Source organism: Mesoplodon mirus, assembly GCF_964341445.2.
Source record: "Mesoplodon mirus genome assembly, chromosome: 7".
In the NCBI taxonomy this organism is placed as follows: Eukaryota; Metazoa; Chordata; class Mammalia; order Artiodactyla; family Ziphiidae; genus Mesoplodon; species Mesoplodon mirus.
The window spans coordinates 65,694,606-65,719,023 of NC_138983.1; the positions used below are offsets into that span (position 1 = coordinate 65,694,606).

General features: G+C 41.6%; 2 protein-coding genes across 10 annotated transcripts in view; one reads left to right on the forward strand and one right to left on the reverse strand.

The window, feature by feature from the left end:
- Positions 1-24,418, forward strand: part of TEAD1 (TEA domain transcription factor 1) — a 268,659-nt gene that overhangs the window by 233,223 nt on the left and 11,018 nt on the right. For all 9 annotated transcript variants that reach the window (XM_082627122.1, XM_082627123.1, XM_082627125.1 and 6 more), the window contains 2 exons: positions 15,078-15,218; positions 21,972-22,124. In XM_082627122.1, the coding sequence (XP_082483248.1) occupies positions 15,078-15,218; positions 21,972-22,124 (294 nt within the window). The remainder of the gene's footprint in view (positions 1-15,077; positions 15,219-21,971; positions 22,125-24,418) is intronic.
- LOC309807468 (ras-related protein Rap-1b-like) lies at positions 18,229-20,104 on the reverse strand. Its single transcript, XM_082627131.1, has one exon. It carries the CDS (start codon positions 20,002-20,004, stop codon positions 19,450-19,452), a length of 555 nt encoding a protein of 184 aa, XP_082483257.1. The 5' UTR covers positions 20,005-20,104; the 3' UTR covers positions 18,229-19,449.

The following is a 24,418-nucleotide window of genomic DNA, read 5'->3' on the forward strand; positions in this document are numbered from 1 at the left end:
GCTGGCAGAAAACCATGCTCCTACTTTCCTTATAAAACAACGGTCAGATGCTCTGTGGGCTCTAAGGAAGGAAGATGTACACCCACAAGTGGACAGAGCTGTGCTTCATTTCAGTATTGAGATCCATGCAGGTGGGTTGCCAGTGATATGGCAGACAGTGCAGCTAGTTTAAGATAAAATGTCAGCTGTCTTGGAATTCATCATAGAATCCCCAAAGCTAGAAGAAGTAGGTGTGATTCAGTCATGCATCCTGAAAGACAGAAACCCAAGTGTAGCTTGCAGCTCACTTTCAAAAGAAGTTTGTTTCCAGCCACATGTAGCTTACTTAAGGGAATAAACAAAATGATGGATTTAACCAAATTAAAAAATGCAACGAAACTGATATTTTTGGAGGAGCCTCAAAATTCTACTGTCTGTCCTAATAGTCCTCAAGAGTGTCAAGCTTGGGGACACTGGTTCAAAGAAAGCTGTGCCACTCACATGTTACTTATAAACCTTACAGCCAAAAACTATTCAGAAGAATCATTAGGATGATGAAGGCTTACTCTCAAACTTTGTTTGGAATAATAAAGAAGAAAATAATATGAAAATGAAATTGTATGGATCTGTATCCTGTGGTTAAGAAACAAATTCTTAATTATAATATTTCTTTTTTCTCTCAAATCATTACTAAATTAGTGGTATGTTAGAAATCAGGATATACTCCATGTTACCCTATGGCTATTTATGCTTTGCTTTTTAAAATTCTTGGGATTATGATCATCCAGTGTAAACAATTAACAATTTATTCATAGTCATTCAACTTACTTTCTTAACCTATTTTTCTCGGGGAAGAAAAAGCAAGGCTAGTTTTACTAACCAGAGCAGATGTGAGGAGATATTATAAAACAGAAATGGAAAGCGAATTATCTGGAAAGAGGGCAGCCTTTAGAAGATGTTTTTATCTTGGTAGGAACGAAATGACATTTGTTGGACAAAATGACAGGCACTATAAATAAAACAACTGGGCTTTATTTAGGGAGAAGAAACTGGGTGCACATGTAACCTGGCCTGATAGACCCCCTCTGGAGTTTCAGCCTGTTTCTAATTGGATTCTGCATGATTTAGGCTGGAATTGTAGACTTGAGTCTGTCATTTGGAACCAAATGTCCCTGTTGCAATTCATGGAAAAGGACGTTAGCAAAATGGAATAATTTGCTCCCCACATGTTTTAAACGGTTGTCAATAAGGAAAGGGCCTTTCAGTTCAACAAGCTTTCCCTTTCTCTCTCCTTCTGTCTCTTCTCACAACAGTGTTCAGTTCTGAAATTATGTGAACAATAGGAAGTAATGGCATGATGTAGTGGAAGGAAGATTAGCAAGAAATACCGTATTCAGAGGTACTTATGGGGGTAATACATGATAAATTCTCTTTGGTAGACTGTGACTCTATGATTATCTTCACCAGGGTCTGTTTTTTTGAAAAATCATCTTTGGATAGCAGGTTCTGATATTTCATGTGGAAGGATGGGGGGTGGGGCATGGTGGTCAGTAACCTTGCACATCCAACCCATTTTGGTTTGATATTACGAGAAAAATATCTGGAGCTTGTTAGCGCTTTCTGCATTGACTGCTATTATTGCTTCCTTCCTGTTTTCCCAGCCCTGTGCCCTAAACTTGGTAAGCCTTGCCCAGGGAGCAAGGATCCTATCCATAGCATTTGTTTATCCAGCAGTGCAATGTATATAGCAGATTTTCAACAGTTTTTAATTTTATTTATTTTATTTATTTATTTTTTTAATTCAGTTGATGAAGAGTTATTTCATTCAGTACACCTAGAGGAATTGCTGTACATGGGGTCCTATAACTGTCACTTGGCCAGCTCTGATAGTGTAGGCAGATATCGTAGGCATCTGACAGTTTGTTAAATAAATTTCTCAAGGAATTTACTGAAAGCGGGTAGGAGGATACCTCAAGAGATTCACACAAAAACTTCTCCAGGCTCTCTCTGGAGTTGTTAGGTTCTTATAGAAATAGTTTAATCAGGGCTTCCCCGGTGGCGCAGTGGTTGAGAGTCCGCCTGCCGAGGCAGGGGACACGGGTTCGTGCCCCGGTCCGGGAAGATCCCACATGCTGCGGAGTGGCTGAGCCCGTGAGCCATGGCCGCTGAGTCTGCCCGTCTGGAGCCTGTGCTCCGCAACGGGAGAGGCCACAACAGTGAGAGGCCCGCGTACCGCAAAAAAAAAAAAGAAATAGTTTAATCATTTGCATTAGTAATGAATATACACATCACCGGTGAGTCATTCAACAAATCAGTCAATTCACTGATTTCTACTTTGCTCCTAGAAAGCTGGGGAAGCACACATGAGTAAGAGGCAGACCTTAGGGTCTGGTGTGGGATGGCAGACACACTGTGGGATAGGGGCTGTAGTGGAAATGTGGAAGCACAGAGGTAGAGGAGGTGCTCTTTCTGCCTGAGAACATTCTGGAAGGCCTCACAAAGATGCGGCATTTGAGCTGAATCTTGAAAGAATTTAATCAATGGAAAGGGAGTGGGAAGGAGTTTTCAGGGCAGGTGGACTTTTGTGCAGAGACCAGGAGTCCTACTGAGAGTTGACAGAAGGTTCTGGGGGCCGCTGGGCCTCACAGAACCTGGAGAATTGTGAGAGTTGAGGGTGGAAACGATCTCCATGGCAGTGACTTTATTTAAAAGAGTCTTTCTGAATCCGCTGAAAACATAAGGCAGAATAGGACAGCCTGGAAGCTGGGAGCAGAAGCTCACTCTGCTTTTCCCTCAATCCCTTGACCTCAGTCCCACCACGGATAATTTTTTTTTTTTTTTAACCTTGAACTCTTCAGGACATCTAGGCAGAATCTAAATTGGGAATTCCCTTAACCTCATGGGAGAACCCATCTGACAGCTGTTCCTCTAATGCTTTCTGTCCTGGGCCATTGGGCTCAGTGGTTACTAACAAAGCCAAGGTCAGGGGTCCATTCTTTCCTGCATGGGGCTGTTTAACTCTGCTCCATGCCGTGGTTACAGGCTGAGATGCAGAGCCACTGTGCCCCCAAGAGCTGCTGCTAAGCAGAAGCCCAGGGGAAAGCAGACGTGTGGTACACCTGCACCTCCCAGCATTCACCCTGTTCATGGAGACACAGTTAGCTTCACTCTGTAACCATCACCAAGAAAAGCTTGAGAAGGAAAGAATTGAAGTGGCACAATCAGGGTGTGGCTGCTTATTTCCAGACCCAGTTTTGCAAGGAGTTAGTGGATTACCTAGTCATAGTCATAAACCCCTTAGGCATCTTGGTCAGTTGTCTAAAACTGGACCTATACCCTTGGTGATGTGTGAAATTCCCTCTCCCTGTGAAGGTAGAGATGCAAGGTACACCCTACCCATCCACCCCCATTTTAATGTACTGTTTACATTACCAAAGCAAGAGAAGCTTATTAAATTTTCCAAGCAGTTCCAAAGACTATAGAAGAAAAAGTGAAACCGACCCGCCATCAGCCCTGTATCCTTCCTGACTTTTTATATGCATCTACGAACATTGTACATACACCATTTGTTTTTACTAAAAGAAGTATTGTGCTCCATGTGTTATTCAGCAGCTTCATTTTTTTCCCACTCAAAAATATTTTGAGCATAAGATGTCTCAGTACAGCAATGGAAATTTGAGGGTAAGTCCCAATTTTTGTTATTCTTTTTTGGTAAAGGTGAATTGTTAGAAGAGTTGCCAGATTTAGCAAATGAGAATTCAAACCACCCAGTTCGATTTGAATTTCAGGTAAACAGCGTATACTTTTTTAGTGTCTGTCCCATGCCATCTTTGGGACAAAGGGATATGTCCGTATCCCTACAAAAAAAAGTATGTTGTTTATATAAAAATCAAATTTAACCAGGCAGCCTGTTATTTTATTTGGCAACTCTACACTTGTTACTTAGTTGATTGATTTGTTGTTATTGTTCTATGTAAGACTGTTCATGCACAAAAACTCCAGACCAGAAAAAGGCCTTGTTTTCTGGTCTGGAAAAGGTAGTCTCTGGCCGATGTTCGCCTGCCTGATGAATGCGCTGAGTGAAGGGCCAGCTCAGCTGGGCACCCAGGACTCATTAACTGCCTCCATTGGAGAGAACTGGCCTGTGCAGCTGCTTTGTACTAGGGCCTGAGACCTTTGCTCTTTCACCCCAGCTACTGTGTGAAGTCACCAGTGGCAGTTACCTGAAGTTGTGTGGGCGATATTAATTGAATTTTTTTAATGAATGCCAGTATTTGTAGGAATTTGCAATGCAAACAGCCAGTCTTTCAAGCAGTGCCTATTGTAATTAGAGCAAGCTTTTAAGATTCTTTGAAGTACTAAATGTTGATGAAATTCAAATGGGGTGCCGATCTGCACTATAAAGGGGCTCTTGGTGGTTGTTTTTTTAAATCTTCTATTTTGTAGATGTAAATATATGCCCTAGTTCGTGGGAAGTAACTTGAAGAGCGGCGGGGGGTGGGGGGGCGGCTGAGTTTATGCCTGTTATTCTTATTTAAAACAGCTGTGGCCGGAGAGCTACAGCTTCGTCCTGTTGCACCGGGCAGGGGCACCGTGGCCTGAAGTGAACACCCTCAAAGGCTCCCTTCCCTTTGGGCAGCTTTCTCGCTCTCCCCAAATGCAAGTCGACCTGCCCCCCGGGGCGGGGGAGGGGACGTGGTGGCTGTCCCACAGTCATCCCAGCTTCCCGCACCCCAGGTCTCCGAAGCCACCGGGGCAGATACGTGCAGATGAGTCAGGCGGGAGGGTTAGGGAGCAGACCACAGCCTCAAGAGTCCCCTGCCCGGGCTGCCTCCTGGAGCACTTCTGCCTGCCGGCTCACAGCCCAGGGCGGAGCGACTGCTGTAGCGGCGCCTGGGGGAGCAGCTGTAAAGCCCACGTGGTGCCCTGCCTGGCCGAGCCTCACCACGTGGCAGGCCTGGATGGACGCCCACGACAGGGCCTGGCTCCCAGCGCTGCCTGCCAAGGAGCCAGATGCTGCCATTGGAAAAAATTGCTTCACAATTTGAAATCTTGGTCCTTTGATCATGGCTGGGAGAGGATGGAGAGGAGAGGTTCAAAGTGGTGGTTTGAAAATGCCAGCGTCTCCTTGCATCCATCGGTGCCTATTATACTGTCTCTTGTCAGGGACAATCCTCTTGATGTTTTCATTTTTGCAACCAAGTAATTCCTGCCCAGCCCTTCCAAGCGCTCCAGGTGGAAGGGAGAGGCCGGTGAGAAGGGAGTGTCTGCAGCCTGCTCCTTTCCTACCCCATGGCCAAGCCCTCTCCCCTGCCTTTGGACTGATCTGCTTCCTCTTTCTTCCTGCAGGCCTTTTCTTTCTGAGGCCAGTGACAAAGTAGTTGTCGTCAGCCAAATGCTGCCTCTGCCTGAGCTGCAGCATTCCATTCCGCCCTTGGCAACCCTCACGCTCATTTCCCTGTCCTTCAGGCACCTGGAGCCAGGTTTCCAGAGGCCTGAGGTTTTGCAGAGCCGCTTCCCTGGCCCAGCCCTCCTCTCAGAGGACTCTGGATCCTATGTAACTGGGCTAGGCCTTGTTTTCCTCACCCATGAAATGGGAGGAATCATTCTTTGAAGAATATTGCTTTTTTTTTTCTTCTTCTTCAATTTCAAAACATGAAATGAAGCAGTGGAACACATCCATGAACAAATACGCTTGCTGAGTGAGAGGTAACAGAGGAGAAAGCAAGCCGAAGTCTTGTCTTGTGACTTACATGTCTCAGCTGCAGAAGTAACAAGTGTGTAAGAGAAGGATTATTTAGGGAAGAATTTGAGGGAATTTGATGTTTCACTTTTTTGTTTCCTTGCTGCCTGGTGCAGTCAGCTTTCTCTGCCTAGCATTGTAACCTGCTTCTACTTCGAGCTTACACTGTTTTCCAGGACTTGCCCACATATAGATCCTCAAGTTTTTAATTCATTCCCCACACATTTATTAATGATGGCCTTTTTTACTTCCAGGCAGAATTGCATGACATCTCTAATCATATCTTTGTGGGAAAGATTGTAATTTTGTACCTGTTTGAGCAGTCATGCCTAAAACCTAAGGCTTGTTATAAACTCACAAATCAGAAAAAGTACTAAGTTTTCTGTTTGAAAAAAGCCATTGCTGCATCTGTGCTGCTCACCTGATAAGCATGGATTAGGACTCAGACTGGCTCTGGGGGGAAAGCTTCTATCTTGTTTGTTGATTATGAACCACCATCTACTCTGGGTCACACCTCTGGAGATGTGACTTGAGGCTCTGTCTTTAATCTCTGTCCAGGTCTGTGGTGAAGTCCCTGGGTTGACAGGAGTGGCCATCGTTTACGTTTATGTGGCACGTTTCAGTATACAGATGAGTCTCGTATACGTTCTCTCTTCTGATCACAGTGGTGGGCTTTGGAAACAGATCTTCTCTGAGGTTAGAGATGAGGAGAGTGAGACGCAGAGGAGTGACCGCTGTCCATGCTGTCCGTCAGGTCCATCAGGTGTCTGAGATGAGATGATGACAAGTGAAGACTCGGGATTCTCAAGTCTCTGAACCAGATGGAAGGGAGGTCTGAAGTCAGGATGGAGTTTAATAAAAATAAACATGGAACTTGAATCCTAGGAAACAGTAGGACCTGAAGAACTCTTGTGGTGAGAAGGGGGAGTGGAAAGGTGAGATGAGGGGGGAAATGAAAGACGGTTGCAGGATTGTCTTACAGCTGTGTTCTTAGGCCTGCGTGATTCCAGAAGGCAGAGCTGTAGGTGGAAGCGGCTGGGAAGCCGATTGCGACTTAATGGGTGTGGTTGGCATCAGCATGTCCAAGTTCTTATCACAGTGTTAGGGGATGTGTTACATTACATGGAAACGGGGAGAGGAGGTCGCTAAGAGCAGACAGGGAAATATCTTGGGTTATGTGAGTGGGTAAATCCCAAGTTTCCTTAAAAGTGGCAGAGGGGGGCTTCCCTGGTGGTGCAGTGGTTGAGAGTCCGCCTGCTGATGCAGGGGACACGGGTTCGTGCCCCGGTCCGGGAGGATCCCACATGCCGCGGAGTGGCTGTGCCCGTGAGCCATGGCCACTGAGCCTGCGCGTCCGGAGCCCGTGCTCCACAACGGGAGAGGCCACAACAGTGAGAGGCCCGCGTACCGCAAAAAAAAAAAAAAAAAAAAAAAAAAAAAAAAAGTGGCAGAGGGAGGCAAGAGAAGAGGTCTAGAGAGATGACAGCTGACAATGTGAGGACTCAGCCTGGTGTTGCTGGCTTTGAAAATGGGGCAAGGAGCTAAGAGACAAGGACTGTGGAAGCTGAAAGAGGCAAAGAATCCGATCCCTCCCCAAAGCCTCCAGAAATGAACACAGCTCCACCAATACCTTGATCTCAGCCTGGTGAGACCCATATTGGATGTCTGACCTACAGTAGTAGAAGATCATAAATTGGTGGTGTTTTAAGTCACTAAATTTGTGGTAGTTTGTTAAAGCAGCAATAGAAGACTAATAACAACAGGAAAAAGAACTCTAACCATTAGGTCTGCCCGGGACATGGTGAGTATTTTATTAAAGTAATGATTTTCCTGTGTCTGAAGGTAGTATTTAGCCAGAAGGCACTGCAGGTCAGGATACTGTAGAAAGGTCTCCTGCCTTAGGTGGTAGGAGAAGGAGCTGGTCTCTGAACCCAGTTCCTATGGAGGGTCTCTGTTCTAGGGCAAAATGGGCAAAGATTCCTTAGAAGGGCCCGTTTGCCTGGACTTGCCCTCTCCAGTCACATTGGCAAGGCGCTTTTTTTTTGGGGTTTTTGTTTTTTCATTTTAGAGCATGGCCATGACTAGCTAGGGAGGGGGAAATTTCCCCTTCTACCCCTCTTGAGTTCTTGTGGCTGGACTGAAAATAAAATTGACACAAGACAGATTAATAGGAGAAAAAGAAACAAATTTTTAATTCATGGCAATGGAGTTCACACAGAAATGGGACCTAAGAAGTGGCTGAAGCAGGCATCTATTATACTTCTTAGACAAACGATAAATTTGTGAGGAATCACAGGACAAAGAGACGTAGGTTTGGGGTGCTTAATTAGGGAAGAATCTAAACAGGGCTTGGGCTTGGGGAAGTAATATTTTAAAGTAACGAGGTTTGTTTAAAAGGCTTCTCGGCCCTAAATTCTCTATCTCTGGTGATAAGGGTGTCCTTCTACCTCCAGATGCAGAAGTATACCTTTCATATGAGAGATTTATTTCCTGCTTTCAGGGAGACGGAGGGGAGGGTCAGAGTGTCCCTCTTCCATTGGTTGTTTCTTAAGTAACTTTAATCCAAAATAAGTATGCCATTGAGGCACATTTTGGAACGGCCTGCCCTGGGCCCCAACAGCTGGCTTATCCCCGGAGGATAGGATATCATTTGAATTTGGAATTTGTTGGGAAGATAGGTTTGCTGGGTTCTAGTTGTTTCTTGGATTTATTTATTTATTTATTTATTTATTCATTCATTCATTTATATTTGGCTGGGTTGGGTCTTCGTTGCTGCGCGTGGGCTCTCTCTGGTTGCGGCAAGCGGGGGCTACTCTTTGTTGCGGTGCTTGGGCTTCTCATTGAAGTGGCTTCTCTTGTTGTGGAGCACGGGCTCTAGGCACGCAGGCTTCAGTAGTTGCAGCACGTGGGCTCAGTAATTGTGGCTCGTGGGCTCTAGAGCTCAGGCTCAGGAGTTGTGGCGCACGAGCCTAGTTGCTCCGTGGCGTGTGGGATCTTCTTGGACCCGTGTCCCCTGCATTGGGAGATGGATTCTCAACCACTGCACCACCAGGGAAGTCCCTATTTCTTGGATTTTTATATTTATTTGCTTTTAGAAAATATCCTGTGATCAGATAAAAGCTGATTAGGCAAAAATAGTTTGTATGTCTGATACCAGCATTTTTTCCCTCATTTTCTTGCCTTCAGAGCTACATGAAATAGGTTTGCCCTGAGTTTTCAGTTGGGAAAAATGAATCGAGAGGGTGGATAATGAACTCAGCACGAATCATAGACTCATTACAGAGTTTACCTCCTCTGTTGCTGATTTAATATTAGCATTCTTTCTTTGATATTACCTTTGCTCCACGGGGGTTCAGTGACCATATTTCTTTCTGAGATAATCATAATATCATCAGCTGACAGATAATTATCTTTCACATCAATACCTCCTCCTAGAAAATTCCCAAAGAACAACTGTGATACGGTTGGATGGCTGTGTAATTATTTTCCATGTTCAAAAGTAACTGCAAAGCAGTTGTAATAGCAAATTGCTTATTTTCTGTTAGTTGAGAGGTCTTTTAAAATCTAACCTATTAAATATACACTAATAATTAAATACAAAGTTGTCTCAAACTTTTTTAAGAAAAGCAAGATAATTCAAAAACAATCTGTTCCTCTTATCTAAATGAAAGCTGAAAATGCACATAGATCTCATGACCAGCAATTGCACTCCTAGGAACACCTAACAGGAGTGCACACATGAGTTCATCAAATGCGTATCCCTGAATTTTCAGAGTAGCGCTCTTCATAATAGGTTCAATTTGGAAACATTGTAAATGTCCATCCGTAGAAGAGATAGGTGGTGGTATAGTCCATTCAGTGGAGTACTCTACAGTGGCAGGGATAGCTGAACTACACACCACAGCATGGATGGCTCTCACACTGTAATGCTGCACAAATAAAACTAAACACAGAGGAGTCAGCACTATGTGATTCCACTCGTGAAACGTTCACAAAACCAGACAAGATTAAAGTACAGTATTTTAGGATGAAGGTTACTCTTGTGACATGGGGGGTTTGATTGTACTGAAAGGGAGCATGGATGAGGGGGCTTCTGTTCTATTTCCTCATCTGGGTGCTGGTTACATGGGTGTGTTCATTTTATAAAAATGAATCAGTCTGTAAACTTGTGATTTGTACACTTCTCTGAATGTATGTTCTACTTTAATTTTATGTAAAAAAGTTAATCCTAACAACTTTAAAACTCATACTTTGTTGAGATTGTTTCAGATGGTGGAGTTTCATAATGTGAATTCTTTTTTTTTTTTGCGGTACGCGGGCCTCTCACTGCTGTGGCCCCTCCCGTTGCGGAGCACAGGCTCCGGACGCGCAGGCCCAGCGGCCATGGCCCACGGGCCCAGCCACTTCGCGGCACGTGGGATCCCCCCAGACCGGGGCACGAATCCGTGTCCTCTGCATGTGCAGGCGGACTCCCAACCACTGCGCCACCAGGGAAGCCCCATAATGTGAATTCTTGAATACCTTTTTTTTTTTTTTTTTTTTTTTTTTTTTTTTTTTTTTGCGGTACGCGGGCCTCTCACCGCTGCGGCCTCTCCCGTTGTGGAGCACAGGCTCCGGACGCGCAGGCTCAGCGGCCATGGCTCACGGGCCCAGCTGCCCCACGGCATGTGGGATCCTCCCGGACCGGGGCACGAACCCGTGTCCCCTGCACCGGCAGGCGGACTCCCAACCACCACGCCACCAGGGAAGCCCGAATACCTTCATTTTTTATACTACCTGACATTGTACCTACGGGTCATCCATTCCAAATTAAAACTAATTAAATTATTTAGGGAATTCTAAGGGACAGTGGTGAACCAAAGGTGAGAGTGGGAATGGTCTGCCCCACATGCAGGCATTAAGGAGGTTCATTGCAGAGAAGTTTATATGGCAAAAGCGTCTAAAAATGGTTGTCATTTTTATTATCACACTGTGCCCACATTTCTAAACAATGCTATCAATAAAATATTCCTCAAAAAGAAAAAATCCTTTATTGGCCTAAGCCTTAAACAACTGGTAAAATTAGTGTTGGGCTTTTATTTTGTGTATATATTTCATATATATTTTATTTCGTATGTACGTATAGACACACACATATATATATGCTTCAAACCAGCACACTTTTATTGCTTATCCACTATGTTACTTGTTCTTTAATGACGCATGTGATTGAAGAATCAGTCTTCTGTTCTAGAGTAAGTTCTAACAGTTTGGAATTGTTGGAGCTGCGGTCCACACAGTGCCGCTGCTTCTGTGATTTGGAAATGGGCACAGTAGTTATGAAGACGAAAAAGTAGAACTAGAGTCACTTCATTCTGTTACCACTTTCAGAGCTTTTGTGTTTAAAACGGTGAAACAGTGCTGATGATTACTGAAGATAATTTTGTCCAAGGAAGGGGGTCTTAAAAGCGATCCCCTCTAACTGTCAAATCTACTACGCGTGCCGCTGCTGTAGCACCAGTTATTACTGAAGTGTGGAAACATAAAAGCTGTGAAAATTTTCTGCAATTTTGCTAACATCAAATTATGGTGAATGCCATTATAAACTTGGGTAACATGTTGAATTTGTATGTATGGATGGATTATTTTGTATATTTATTTCTATGCTTGCTTTAGATTTTAAGAGCCGTAGTTTGTTTACATTGTAAATCTTTTGCTTGTCAAAAATACTGCCACTGCATTATGCTAAGTGAAATGAGTCAGACAAAAAGATAAATACTGTATGATATCGCTTATATGTGAAATCTAAAAAATACAACAAACTAGTGAATATAACAAAATATATTATAGAGATATAGAGAACAAACTAGTGGTTACCAGTATGGGGGCGGGGGGGCAATATAAGGGTGGCAGAGTGGGGGGTACAAACTATTGGGTGTAAGTAAGATAGGCTCGAGGATGTACTGTACAACACAGGAGTGTAGCCAATATTTTATAATAACTGTAAATGGAATATAACCTTTAAAATTGTATATAAAAATACTGCCACTGAAGTAAATAAAGTGAAAAATGGAGCATTGAAAAAAATGAAAGAAAAGAAAACATTGTTCCTAGGGAGTTGAGGTGCAGTTCTTAAGAAACCTCCCTCCTGGTTAAGTTGATGTAATTTGAAGTTGATAGTTTTTTAAAAGTAACCCAATCCCATGTACTCTCCTGTTGACTCCCCTGCACATTGCTAATTTCCCCGTGCTCCTTCCCACACTCCACCCCTTACACCACAAACACCAGACTGTTTTTGATTGTCCACCAGTCCTTCACAACAACTTGATTACATCAAAATGAGTTTGTTTAAATTGCAGTATTAGTTAACAGTGTATTTATGGCCCATTAATTCTCATTTTCAAAGCAGGGAGTTTTTTTAATTGAATGAAAACAAAGTAAAAGTAATTTCTAATGGACCTTTCCTGTTCCACTTAACTTATTATTGCACTGATGTGGGAAGCATTCTAAATATTCATCTGTAGAGCACATGTTAAATTATGATGCATCTGTATAATGGAATAATATGCAGCCACCAAAAAGTGTGGCTGTTCAGTTTTTTAAAGGGCTGTTCTTTTAAAAACTGGTATTCTATATCAGTACTATGTGAATTCTAAGAAGTATTTATTTATAACCAGGTTTAGAGGAATGTTACAGTTTGTGTAGAAAAGAGGGAATGTGTATGTTTGAATATCTAAATGCTAAATATCTCTAAAAGGACACTTGAGAAATAACACTGGTCATCTAGGGAGGTTGGCAGTTCAGGGTAGAAATACAACGTACATCCTTTTTACGGTTTGATTTTTTTTTTTTCCTTACCACATGCATATTTTTCCTTTTTTTTTTTTTTTTTTAAGTTAAACCTTGTTGGCACAAACTACATCATAATAGTAAGAGCATCAATCCCACAAAGAACATCACTGGTCATCCCACCCCCGCAAAACACCTGAGCCACTTCTCAGCTTGTGGCAGGACCCGCTCTAAGTTCTGAAAGGCCCTCTCTTAGTTCACAGCAGGTGATACCCGCCCTGGAAGGCTGGATGACAGCCCAGTGTCAGAGCTCCTGTGTGCCTAGGATACACTGGTATGTTTCTGTACTGGAGGTTGGAGCCCACGTAGACTCACGGGCCTCTCTTCATCCTTAAGGAACTGAGATTCAGATCTCAGGGTAAGACCTCCATTGTTCCCCGCTACACTGCTCTCTCATGGAGCTAAATGTCAAACCTTTGAATGTGAGCAAAAGGCACACCTGGGCATTTTTAATTATTTGCACTTTATGCCCCATAAAATTCCAAAAAACAAAGTGTGAGGGAGCAATACTGAATTTATGGATAATGTAAAACTGGACAAGTACAAGTAAAAGTAGATTGGAATCCCGTAACAGGAGCTGGACACTGGTTGTTAGTGGTTATTAGAAGTACCTAGAATAAGTTAATGACTATAGTTGAACACTTAATTTAGCTTTGAATTTCTTGGCACATAAGAAAAGGGAATATAAAGTATATTGTCCTTTTATTTGAAGCCAGCATATCCGAAGTTTTGCCTAAGAAAATGGAGATTTTCTTGATACTCAATTCAGGAGGGAAATTGAAATGCAGATCCTTATTAAAAATATATGTAGGCTGACTCAGGTCTTCATGGCGGTTATTGCCTGTCAAGGTATTAAAATTAGCTAGCCAAAACGTGCCAAACCTCGCAAGATACAGTCTCGCTGTGTGTCAGATCCCCCTCTCTTTCTCTGCAGCCACCCTAGTAGCCCAGGTACCATGCCTCATCTGGCACTTCTTCCGGGCCTCCTGACACACCTCACTCATCCATTCTCACTCTCTTCTCAAGTCTCCAAGCTGTGGTCAGGGGTGCCTTTCTGGATTGCAGATCTGATCCTAAACAGTCACTGGCCCTATCCTATGTACTTAAAACTTGTATGTCCCTTGGTTTTAGGATGTAAGACCCTCCCCCGCACCCCTCCACACACCCCCCACCTCCCCAGCTACCCTCTCTCCTTGCTCTCTGTGTTCCAGCCTTGTTTCTGGCCGAGCACCCTTTATACACTCTCTCTTACAGCATGATCCACCAGCCCATGCCAGCGCTTCTCTCTTCGGATCTGAGCTGCATCATCATCAGAAGCTTCCCTGACCCCAAGGGCTCCCTCCCCACTATTTGTTCTCATGTCTCTGTGCCCATCTCAGGAGTGCTTATTTCTGTTTCTGTGTCCCCCCTCCTAACTCGTAAGCTGTGTGGACTCGTTGATCCCCAGCTCCACACCCAGTGCCTAGTGTGCAGGAAAGGGTCAGTAGATATTTGAGGGAAGGGGACCGTCTGTCAGTGATCTAGCCGCTGAAGCAGCCTCCCAGTCTCCCTCTGCAGTGAACATTATACCACGCTGAGACATTTCTCCTTGAAGCTCAGCTCTGATCACCCCACTGCCTTGTGTCAACACTTTCAAGAGGTCCCCGTTTCCTACAGGATACAACCCATACCCCTACTTAGTCCTCCTCTACCTGGGCCCTTGTGGCGTTTCCAAACTCATTCCTCCCTGTCTCCTTAGTCCTCACGGTGTAGCTAGAATGAAGCACTCCAGGCTGCTTCTGTGCAAGCGTTCTCTCAGCCCTTCTCCGCATGTTCAAATCTTAACCATCCTGAAAGAAAATACCCTTAATTGAAAATAATGCTTCCATTGTCCGAACTGAGTACGTTTGACATGGTACTTATTTTCTATCTAAATTAAAGCTATTTTCTGTACATCCCATATTGGCTTGTAGTCCTGTATTGTTTCTAGCATGAGCCTCACTAAGTAATCATAAAAATATGTTAAATGAGTGGGAACTTGTATTAATTATTTTGCATCTTTGTAAGCCAGTCTTTAATAGGAACCATTTCCCCTCTGGGTGCTGTAATTTGTTAATGAAGTACCTGTTTTTACATATATAACAAATGGCCAGTCAGCTACAGATTCTCCTGTTCTTTTAACTATATCTACAGATTAGTGAATATGAATACAATTCATATATTGCTTTCTGCACATATTTCGGAGATCTCATCAATGTCTTATTACAAGGATATATAGTATTCTATACTGAATGCAAGAAAGTAAAATGAAACATACATGTAGCATGTCATTATTTCAAAGGAAGACTGCCCAAACTAGCATTCTCTTCAAAAAATAACCGATGAGCCATAGAACTTGTTTCTAGCGAGGCGTCCCCTCACCGCCTCTCTGAGCCACGCCAGCCCTCTACTGCCCTCCAGCCAGCATGGTGGAGGTCTTACCCGGATGGTTACTGCTTTGACTCCTGCGATGAGAGAGTAATCCCCACCTCCATCTCATTTCCAACAGGCTGATTTAAACTGCAGTATTCAAGATGATGCCGGGGCTTTTTACGGCGTGACCAGTCAGTATGAGAGTTCTGAGAATATGACAGTCACCTGTTCCACCAAAGTTTGCTCCTTTGGGAAGCAAGTAGTAGAAAAAGTAGAGGTAAGTTGGCCTCTGTATGCTGGAACCTTCATTCAGGGCGGCCTGTCGCCTTCCTTTAAAACTAACCTGGGGCAGAGGATTTTATTTTTCTGGTGTCTTCTCCTTCCCCTCCCACTCCTCCGCGCCCCCCCCCCATTACTTCTAAGAAGGCAAAATGATTTGAAAGCAACTGAAAGAAAGAAGGCAGGAGTAATCCCGTGCCAGCTCTCCGACTGTCTGAAGTCAGCCCTGTGCTTGCCAGTGTGTCAGTCCTGCAGGTGGCCTTGGGATGGGGGGATGGGGGGGCTGATATGGAATCTGTTAGAGATAGACCCTGCTGCCCGGTAGATGGTACCCCTCCCACCCCAGGTTCCAGCTTCAAGGGCACTTCCAGGCATTTTGATAACAACCAAGGTGGTCCTCAGCTGATTGGCACCTGCCTTCTAAAACCCTAATGCCTTGAGTTTGGTTTTTGCTTTTGCCATTTCCACTCCCTTCATCTTAATTGTTTTAAATATATTTCAGTACATACTGGGACCAAAAACCTATTTATGGCTTTTATAGTTCATGCCTCCCTCCCCTTCAAAAATATGGATGTTCATTTTACCGGGGTGGGTTGCTTTTTGTGAATAATGTTTGCAGGTGATATTTCATTTAGAGTTGTGCTTTCCATTGTCTTCTACCCATCACCCAATTCATCCATGCTCAGTGAGTGGTGTTTATTCACAGATGTCCAGGACCTCTCAGGTCCAGGACCCCAACCTGACTTTGTGTTGAGGCATGAGAGAAAGGATGCAGTGGGTGAAGAGAGGGAGCAGGAGATGTTTTGCAAGACTTTGGGCTGAACAAGGCAGATTTGGGATGCTGCAGGCCCTCATAGCTTCCTGAGCACAGGATGGGCATCCTGAGAATGGTGTTAAGGAGGGTTATGCTGGTAGAGGAGGATGTAAGTGAGTTGACTAGATGGTAGCCGTAAGCTTAGGTGTCATGAGCTTTACTAAAAGGGTGGTAGTGGGAATCCAGGGAGACATTTTGAATGGTACTTAGAAACTGACTGGATATTAAATATTAAAGAGGAGGAAGAGTCAAAGATCACATGTTTTATGCTTAGGAGGACAGTGTAGCCACCAGCAGAGATAAGTAAATAAGATGTTCAACTGGAAATAGTCAGGGACGAATATAGATGCAACACTAGGATTTGGGAGACAGGTAAAGACTGAAAATATCAATTGAGAATCCTAAGCATTAAGGATACTCAAAGCTGTGGGAATGGAGAGCTAGCTGCAGAGAGGCAATAGCAAGGAAAATAGGGATAAAGATTAAGTTTGGAGAGTGGCACCCAGACCTGGGGTAGGTGGAAAGGGAGACATGAACAGAGAAGCCGAGGACAAAGAAGGGTGAGGGAGGGGGGACACCAGCTCAAGGCAGTGTCTGGGAACTCCAAGGAGAGGGTGGGTGAGAATGTGGCTGTGTAATGAGACACAGCTGGGAGACCTGGAGCCACATGACCTCCATCTCCCCTGAGAAGGAGGAAGCAAAGGTACCTGCTGGTGGTTGGGACCTCGGAAGGTTAGTGTTACTGTTGCTACCAAATGGCCAAGTTGTCAGGGCTTAGCTGTAGATGGACTTCCTGCCTGGACAGGTACCTGTGAGAAAAGATGAACCAGATAAGTAACTCAGTTTCCCAGATGTCAAATTATTCTTCAGTTCATCCTCAGCTAACATACCCAAATCTCTTTATAAGTTCAGGGAACAGGGAAAGGTTGTCTTCGACTGATGAAATCCCAGGCATTTTCATGGAGAACGTGCTGTGGTGTGGCAGGTGAAGTTTTGTAATTAAGCCTTTAATCTACTCGGAGTATATTTCTGCATTTGATGTGAAATGGGAGTCTGCTTATATTTTCTTCCAAATAGATAGGCATTTGTGTCAAAGTCATTTATTAAATCATTTATTTTCCAACTGAGTGGATCTGTCCCCTTTAAGTTACTGCATATACTGGGGGCTGTTCCTGGAGTCTGTTCTATTCCACCCTCTGTTTATCTCTACATGTCCCAGTATTGTGTTGATTTGATTACAGTGGCTTTATAGCATGTTCTGATATCTGCTGGGGCAAGTCAATCTCGCTGCTCTTCTTTTTCATATGTTTTCTAGGCAGGTAGCCAGCATTTATTCTTCCAAACTATGAGAGCATTTTAAAAATGTAAAGAAAAACAAAAATCTTGTTTGAGCAACCTAATCATTTTTGGGGGGTTTGTTTTTTGGCCGCGTCATGTGGCATATAGGATCTTCCCGCACCCCCTGCAGTGGAAGTGTAGAGTCTTAACCACTGGACTGCCAGGGAAGTCCTGAGCAACCTAATTGTAATTGCATTAGATTTAGATATTATTTGGAGACAGATTGATATGTTATTGATATTAAATCTTTCCAATCAAGAACCTATTTGCATTTCTATCTCATTTTATCTATTTTAATAAGATTTTACAGTTATAGGTTTATCCCTTTCTTGTTAAATATAGCTCTAAATATTATATAATTTGTTAATACAGTTTCCAGTTTCCAGATTTTAATTACTAGAATAGAAGAAAGCTCCTAGTTTTTGCATATCTATATTCTATTTGGCCATCTTACCATATTCTCTTATTTATCTCCAGCGGGTTTTTCCCCCTAGATTCATGGGTTTTCTCTGTTGTATTATCTTAGCAGCAGCAAAAAAAGAAGACTTTATTTTATCTCTTCATTTCAATGTTCATGCCACTTTTATTATTATTATTACTATTATTATTTTCTCACCCTCTCTTCATTTGCTAAAACTTCCAACACAGTTGTAAAAAGAAATAAAAGAAATAGTGATGGTGAGTATACCTTGTATGGTTACTGATGTCAGTAGAAATAGTTTTGATGTTTTGACGTTTAGGATTAAACTTATTATTGGTTTTTATAAATGGTCTTTATTTTATATTTAAATTCTTTCTTTCTTTTTTTTTTTTTCCTTGCATGGCAATCCAAATTTATTGAACTACTGATGCTAAGTTATACAAAATTGCACCACTTTAATTAAGGCTTTTAGTTTACATTTGGCCACCTCAAAAGTAGTTGTAACATTAGGTTGGTCAATTTAAATACTGTGGCTCCCTGTTGGATAGACACACAATCTTTACACCCAAACGTTAATGCATACAAAGCAACAAGGCATTGTTAAATAAAACAGCAATAGTTACTGCAACTTAGGCCTTGTGACCAATTACACATGATTAAAATTACTTCCCACATTCACATCCACAGTACTCGTCCACCATTTAACATCTCAACCAAAACGTTACACATGTGAAACAATCACTAACAGGCAAAAATACTAAACCTGTATATTTGGTATTGCAAATACACTTATGCATGAGCAAGCAGGGGATTCACAGTGAGAATCTACAGCTGCAGAAGCCTGAAAATGATTTACAAAAATTGTTACATCATTAAAAAATAGTTTGAAAATATACACTTCTTGTTGTAGACCCCCACTGTACACACAACTATAAACATTGTTCCCTATGTAAACAAAAAAGGAAACATATAATAAAAGATTTGAAAAGTCTGGACATTTCCTTCCCAACAGATATTAAAGGCAACGTCTTTAATCTAAGACATTATACTGAAAGGACTATCATATTTTAAAGACAAGATCACTGTCTCCACAGGTTTTTAAAAATTAAAAAAACTATATAGCTGTGTTAATCAAAGCGCTTATTTGTACAATACAATGATAATGACCTTGAATTTCTTAAAAAAAATTACAATAAGCTACAAGTATCAAAGAAGCGAAGTTATCTGGAGTAGTCTATATAGGAGCTCTTTGGACTTTCTTTTATTATGCTAAAATAGTGGTGCTTTTAGGATTTACATTATTGTACTCTCCAATACAAAGTATAGGGCGTGTTAAAGTATACAGTACACCATTTTCATACATGTACAACATTGGTGGATGAAAAATGTCTCTTAGCAGTAATACTGGATTGTAGCCTCTGGTTTTACCAGCTGCATACTCTAGGACTATTATATAAGTAAAAATCTCTCTTGTGATACTGGAAAGTGATTAGAATGTGCAAACTGATGTAGTAGCTTTCATCCGCCTCTTAAAGGGTACCACCACAGAAAGTCCGTTTAAGATGTTGGTAGGTTTAACAAAGTTGGAATGCTGGCACTGTTGAATTGGGCAACAGTTCTTCAGACCTGGCTCAGAGCTACAATGTATTTAGTATATTAAAGCAGCTGACGTGACGACTTTTTGCGGGCCTTCCCAGGCACTGGAGTTTTTCTGTTAATTTGCCGTACTAGGTCATAAAAGATCTCATTAACATTTATTTTTGATTTTGCAGAGGATTCTAAGAATGCACAGTTGTTCCATTGTCTTGCTAAATTTTGACCTTGTTCCTTTCCTACAACTCTTTCATCTTCCAAGTCACACTTATTACCAACCAGAATCATTGGAACATCATCAGTGTCTTTAACTCGAAGAATCTGTTCTCTCAGATCTTGTAAATCATTAAATGTGGACTGTGCTGTGATGGAATAAACTAATGCAAAGCCTTGTCCGTTTTTCATGTACAAATCCCTCATTGCTGTAAATTGTTCCGTTCCTTCAGTATCCAAGATTTCAAGCATACACTGTTGTGCATCTACTTCAACTTGCTTTCTATAAGAATCTTCTATCGTAGGATCATATTTTTCAACAAAAATTCCTTGAACAAATTGTACAGTCAGAGCAGATTTTCCAACTCCTCCGGAGCCAAGAACGACTAGCTTATACTCACGCATGGTGCAAACTTGTAAAATCTAGTACCTCTCACGCTGTCACCAGGTCCCCGCAGCCAGCGTCGCCTCGCGCTCCCTCCAGGTCACTGCTACTGGCGCCATGGCGGTCCTGCCGCTACCGCCACCGCCGCCGCCGCTCCAGCTGGCTCTAAATTCTTTCTTTCTATCACTATTTTACTTAAATTTTTTTTTTATTAGTAATAGCTGCAATATTTTATCAGATGCCTTTTCAGCAACTCTTACTATGTGATTTTTCTCCAGTTTGTTGACATCATGAGTTAACACATGTCCTGTGTATGAACCACACAGCATTCCTGAAGAAAGTTCTACTTTGGATACTTTGATGCATTGTTTGCTATTTTACATAAAATGTTGGCACCTCATAAGTGATATTAATCTATACTTTTCTTTTTTATGAACTATCAACTTTTGGTATTGAATATACATCAATTTCATAAAAATAATTGGAATACCTATCTTTTTCTATGGTATAGCATTGTTTGAATAACATTGAAAATAACTGTTCTTTAAAGGTTATATAAAACTTAGCTGTGAAACCATTTGGTCTTTGGACCTTTTTCAGTGGTAGATTTCTAAATAGTTTTTAGTCATTTCCACAGTAATTGATCTATTGGAGTTTTCTACTTCTTTTTGGTTCAGTATTAGCAATTTGTATTTTGCTGGGAAATCAGCCTGTCCTCTAGGTTTTCCTTTGCTTTTATTGATTGATTGGTTGGTTGATTGGTTGTTTGCCAAAGAGTTACATGAAGTAACCTCCTCTAAATCTTCTGAACAATAATGTAATTGTGGTTTTGTCTCTTTTCTTTCTTCTCCTTCTTAAGATTGTGAAGGGTTTATTTATTTTATTTTGTCTTTTTAAAGAACTAGTTTTTATATGCTGTCTACATTTTAAATTTCCTTTGCAGGACTTCCCTGGCAGTCCAGTGGTTATGACTTCGCCTTCCAATGCAGGGGGTGCGGGTTCGATTCCTGGTCAGGGAACTGGAATCCCACATGCTTCATGGCCAAAAACCCAAAAACCATAAAACAGAAGGAATATTTTAACAGATTCAATAAAGACTTAAAAACAAAAAAGGTCCACATCAAAACAAAAAAAAAATCTTAAAGAAAATTTCCTTTGTATTGATTTGAGCTTTTATCTTTATTAATTTCCTATTCCTGGTTTTCACTGGTTTTGGTTTATTTTGTAGGATTTATTAATTTTTTAAGATGTGTACTAAGTTCTATAACTTTTCATCTTTAATGATGAAGACACGAAGCTGCTTTCCTGCAAGTATAGCTTCATTGAGTCCCAAAAGTTTGATGTAAATATTTTCTTTTTCATTACTCTTTAGATAGCTTGTAATTTCTTTTTAAATTCCTCTTTGATCCAGAGTATCTAAGAGTGTCTCTCTTATTTCTAAGTGCTTCAGTGGATCTTCAAACTGCATGTATATATTTTTTAAAAACCCCTTTTTAAAAAAAATTAAAGACATAACACAATCAGGGGCTCATCATCAGTGTGAAGTAGTTTTTCCTAAAGTAGAGAAATTAGCTGCATTGGTTGTTGGCCTGTGAGGCCTTATCACAGTAAAAAAGGATTTTCTATGGGCCCTTTGAAGAATTGTGACTGGCTGGGCTTACGCTCACAGATCTCCAGGTAGAGAATCACTAAGAAGGCAGTTATATTTTTTTCTAACCTTTGCTGAAAAACATCTATACAACTTTTCTTTAAAGCTGTCATCTTCCCAAGTTTAAAAAAAAAAATTTCCAGAAAAATAATGGATTCTGAGTATGGTATTAAGTTTGGAGATAGGATTTTTTAAAATGAAGTAAACTACATAAGTAGTGCAGCATATAGCAGGTGATTTCATGTTGAAAAAATAAAATGCTTTTACAGGCAATAATATCTTTTTTATGTATTTTGAAGTCAAAGGTGTAAAAATGCTCAAATCCTTTTTCCCTCACAGACGGAATATGCAAGGTTTGAGAATGGCCGATTTGTATACCGAATAAACCGCTCCCCGATGTGTGAATATATGATCAATTTCATCCACAAGCTCAAACACTTACCAGAGAAATATATGATGAACAGTGTTTTGGAAAACTTCACAATTTTATTGGTAACTGTTTGTCTCTTTCATGTTTTGTCAGACTCGGCCATGAGGCTGGTGGGGAAGATGGGCCTGGGAGGTGCTGGGGCTTGGGCCAAGGGTAACTGACTAGACTGTGGGGCTGGGCCCCAGGTGGTCAGTCAGTAGTTGAATTCACACATCCATAGGGCAAACTTGGTTTGGCTCAAGTTTGTGGAAGAGAAAGGGGTCTCATCTGGCCGGGCTTTCTAAGCTTAGCAGAACTGGAATTTGGGAAGGGAGGGTGAGGGTGATACAACTAGATTCTTAATTCTGGCTTCACATTAGCAAGACCTGGAGAATATCTAAAAATCCTGATAGCAGGGCTGTATCCTAGATCGATTAAATCAGGATCTCTGAGGATAGGACCCGGGCATGTGTATTTTCTAAGGTTTTCTAAGGTTCCCTGGGTAATTCCAGTATTAGCTAAGTGTGAGTCTCAGCAGCACCATGGTATACAAATCATAAATGAGGCAAAAGCTGAGTCAGCAGGTTTGTGCTTCAAACATACCTAGACTTATTTCATGAAGGATTTACAAGGCCTTATTATTATAAGTAACATACATTAATATAGCAAAATATAAATCCTCAGTACCAGGAGAAATATAAACTAGAATACAGTGGCATAACCAGGAGCAAGGGGACAATATTTATGGGCTGAAAAGTATGGTCAAAACTTAATGGGCAGCTAAAGGGCAAGGAAAAAGCAATGGGGCTCAAGGTCCATGATTGGGAATATTTTCTGGTTCCCCTGGGCAATGCTCTGTGTGTTTTTTCCCCCTAAATTTTTGACTTTAAAACAGTTTCTCACAGGGACTTCATTTGGTTACTTAGGAAGGTTAATAAGTACAGTGCTCCTCTCAAAATATACCTATAAAATATGCAATCATGGATTTCATAAAGCTAATTTTTTAAAAATAACATTCCTTGATTAAACCAAAGGCAAAATGCCAAAACAAAATTTGGTGGAAACAATTTTGCAAAAAGGGGCAGCAGGATAATATTGTGGTCAAATATTCAGCCCTCTGAGGGCCTACTTTGTTATTCTTTGTTACCAGGTTTAAGAACTAGAATACTTAGAGCAAGAATTCTTTACCTGGACTTTTTGGATTCAGTGGGACAGTGGTTCTCAATCAGTGATGTGCTGGTTTAAAAAAAAAAAAAAAAAAAAAAAGGCTCTCCTCTAGTTCCTTCCATAACCCTGATCCGTAGCTTTTGCCCATTTCCATTGTTGCAGATACAGCTTCCATGGGCAATTTCAAGCTACCAATATTTGTCCAGCTCACGAAATTCCTTCATATTTTAACAGTAACTTTCAGAGCTAGTAGGAGCCAGCTCTTGTATGCCACTGTAAAAAAAAAAAAAAAAAAAAGATAAATAAAAATCAAGAAATTAAAAACCTTCTGCATATCAAGATATTCATTCAGGAAGCTTTTAAAAATTCTGAAGGATGGGACCCAGAATCATGGTTTTTGTTTATTTTTACTGATTCCCCAGGTAGTTCTGGTGTGTAGCCAGGTTGAGACCCACTGCTGTAGGGGATTGGTTAAGTGAGCCACAGGGAGCCTCAGAGTTCACAGACACGTGATTATGGGTATACAATTGGCAGACAGATAATTTTACATCTAATTTTCATTTATTCCAAGGAGAGAATCTCAGTGGATTCTCATATGTGTCCATGTCCCTCTGAAACTTGGAAACTAGCAGTCCAGGAGAAAGCTTGGAAAACATATTATAACTATTCATTAGTATCCTTTTTCTAACGGTCTTTGGTGAAAATTGAGCAGTTCAGGGTTTGGGGTGCTGGCAGGTACTTGTCATATAGGTATTCTTTGTTGCTATTTAAGAACAAATGGATCACCTTAGTGCTCAGATGACCGGAAGGTGTGTGTGGCATCCTGGTGTGGACGTTAAATTGCCTCAGAAATTAACCAAAACTCTCTGAGTGGATGGCCACCCCCCCTCTTCTGGAGGGAGTCTTAGATGTTTCTTACAAACCAGTGAGACTGTTTCAGCACGTTAAGGAATATGTCCTCAGTCCCTAAAACCCGACTTCACGGCACAGCCAAGATAAATATGATCAGGGAAATTTGTAAGTATCTATTACCCACAAAACCCATGTAACTATATCAGTAATGCTCCCTTGGAACATGTGACTTCCATCCATTTAACTTAACAGGTTAAATTAATTTTAAAACGTATCATTAAGCAACTATATACATCCCTTTGATATGAAGGATTAGAAGCAAATAAATATAGAATTAGTAGCAAATAAATATTTGCTA

Bases quoted from the DNA above. Each gene is read 5' to 3' on its own strand.
- LOC309807468 (XM_082627131.1), bottom strand. From the start codon at position 20,004: ATGCGTGAGTATAAGCTAGTCGTTCTTGGCTCCGGAGGAGTTGGAAAA.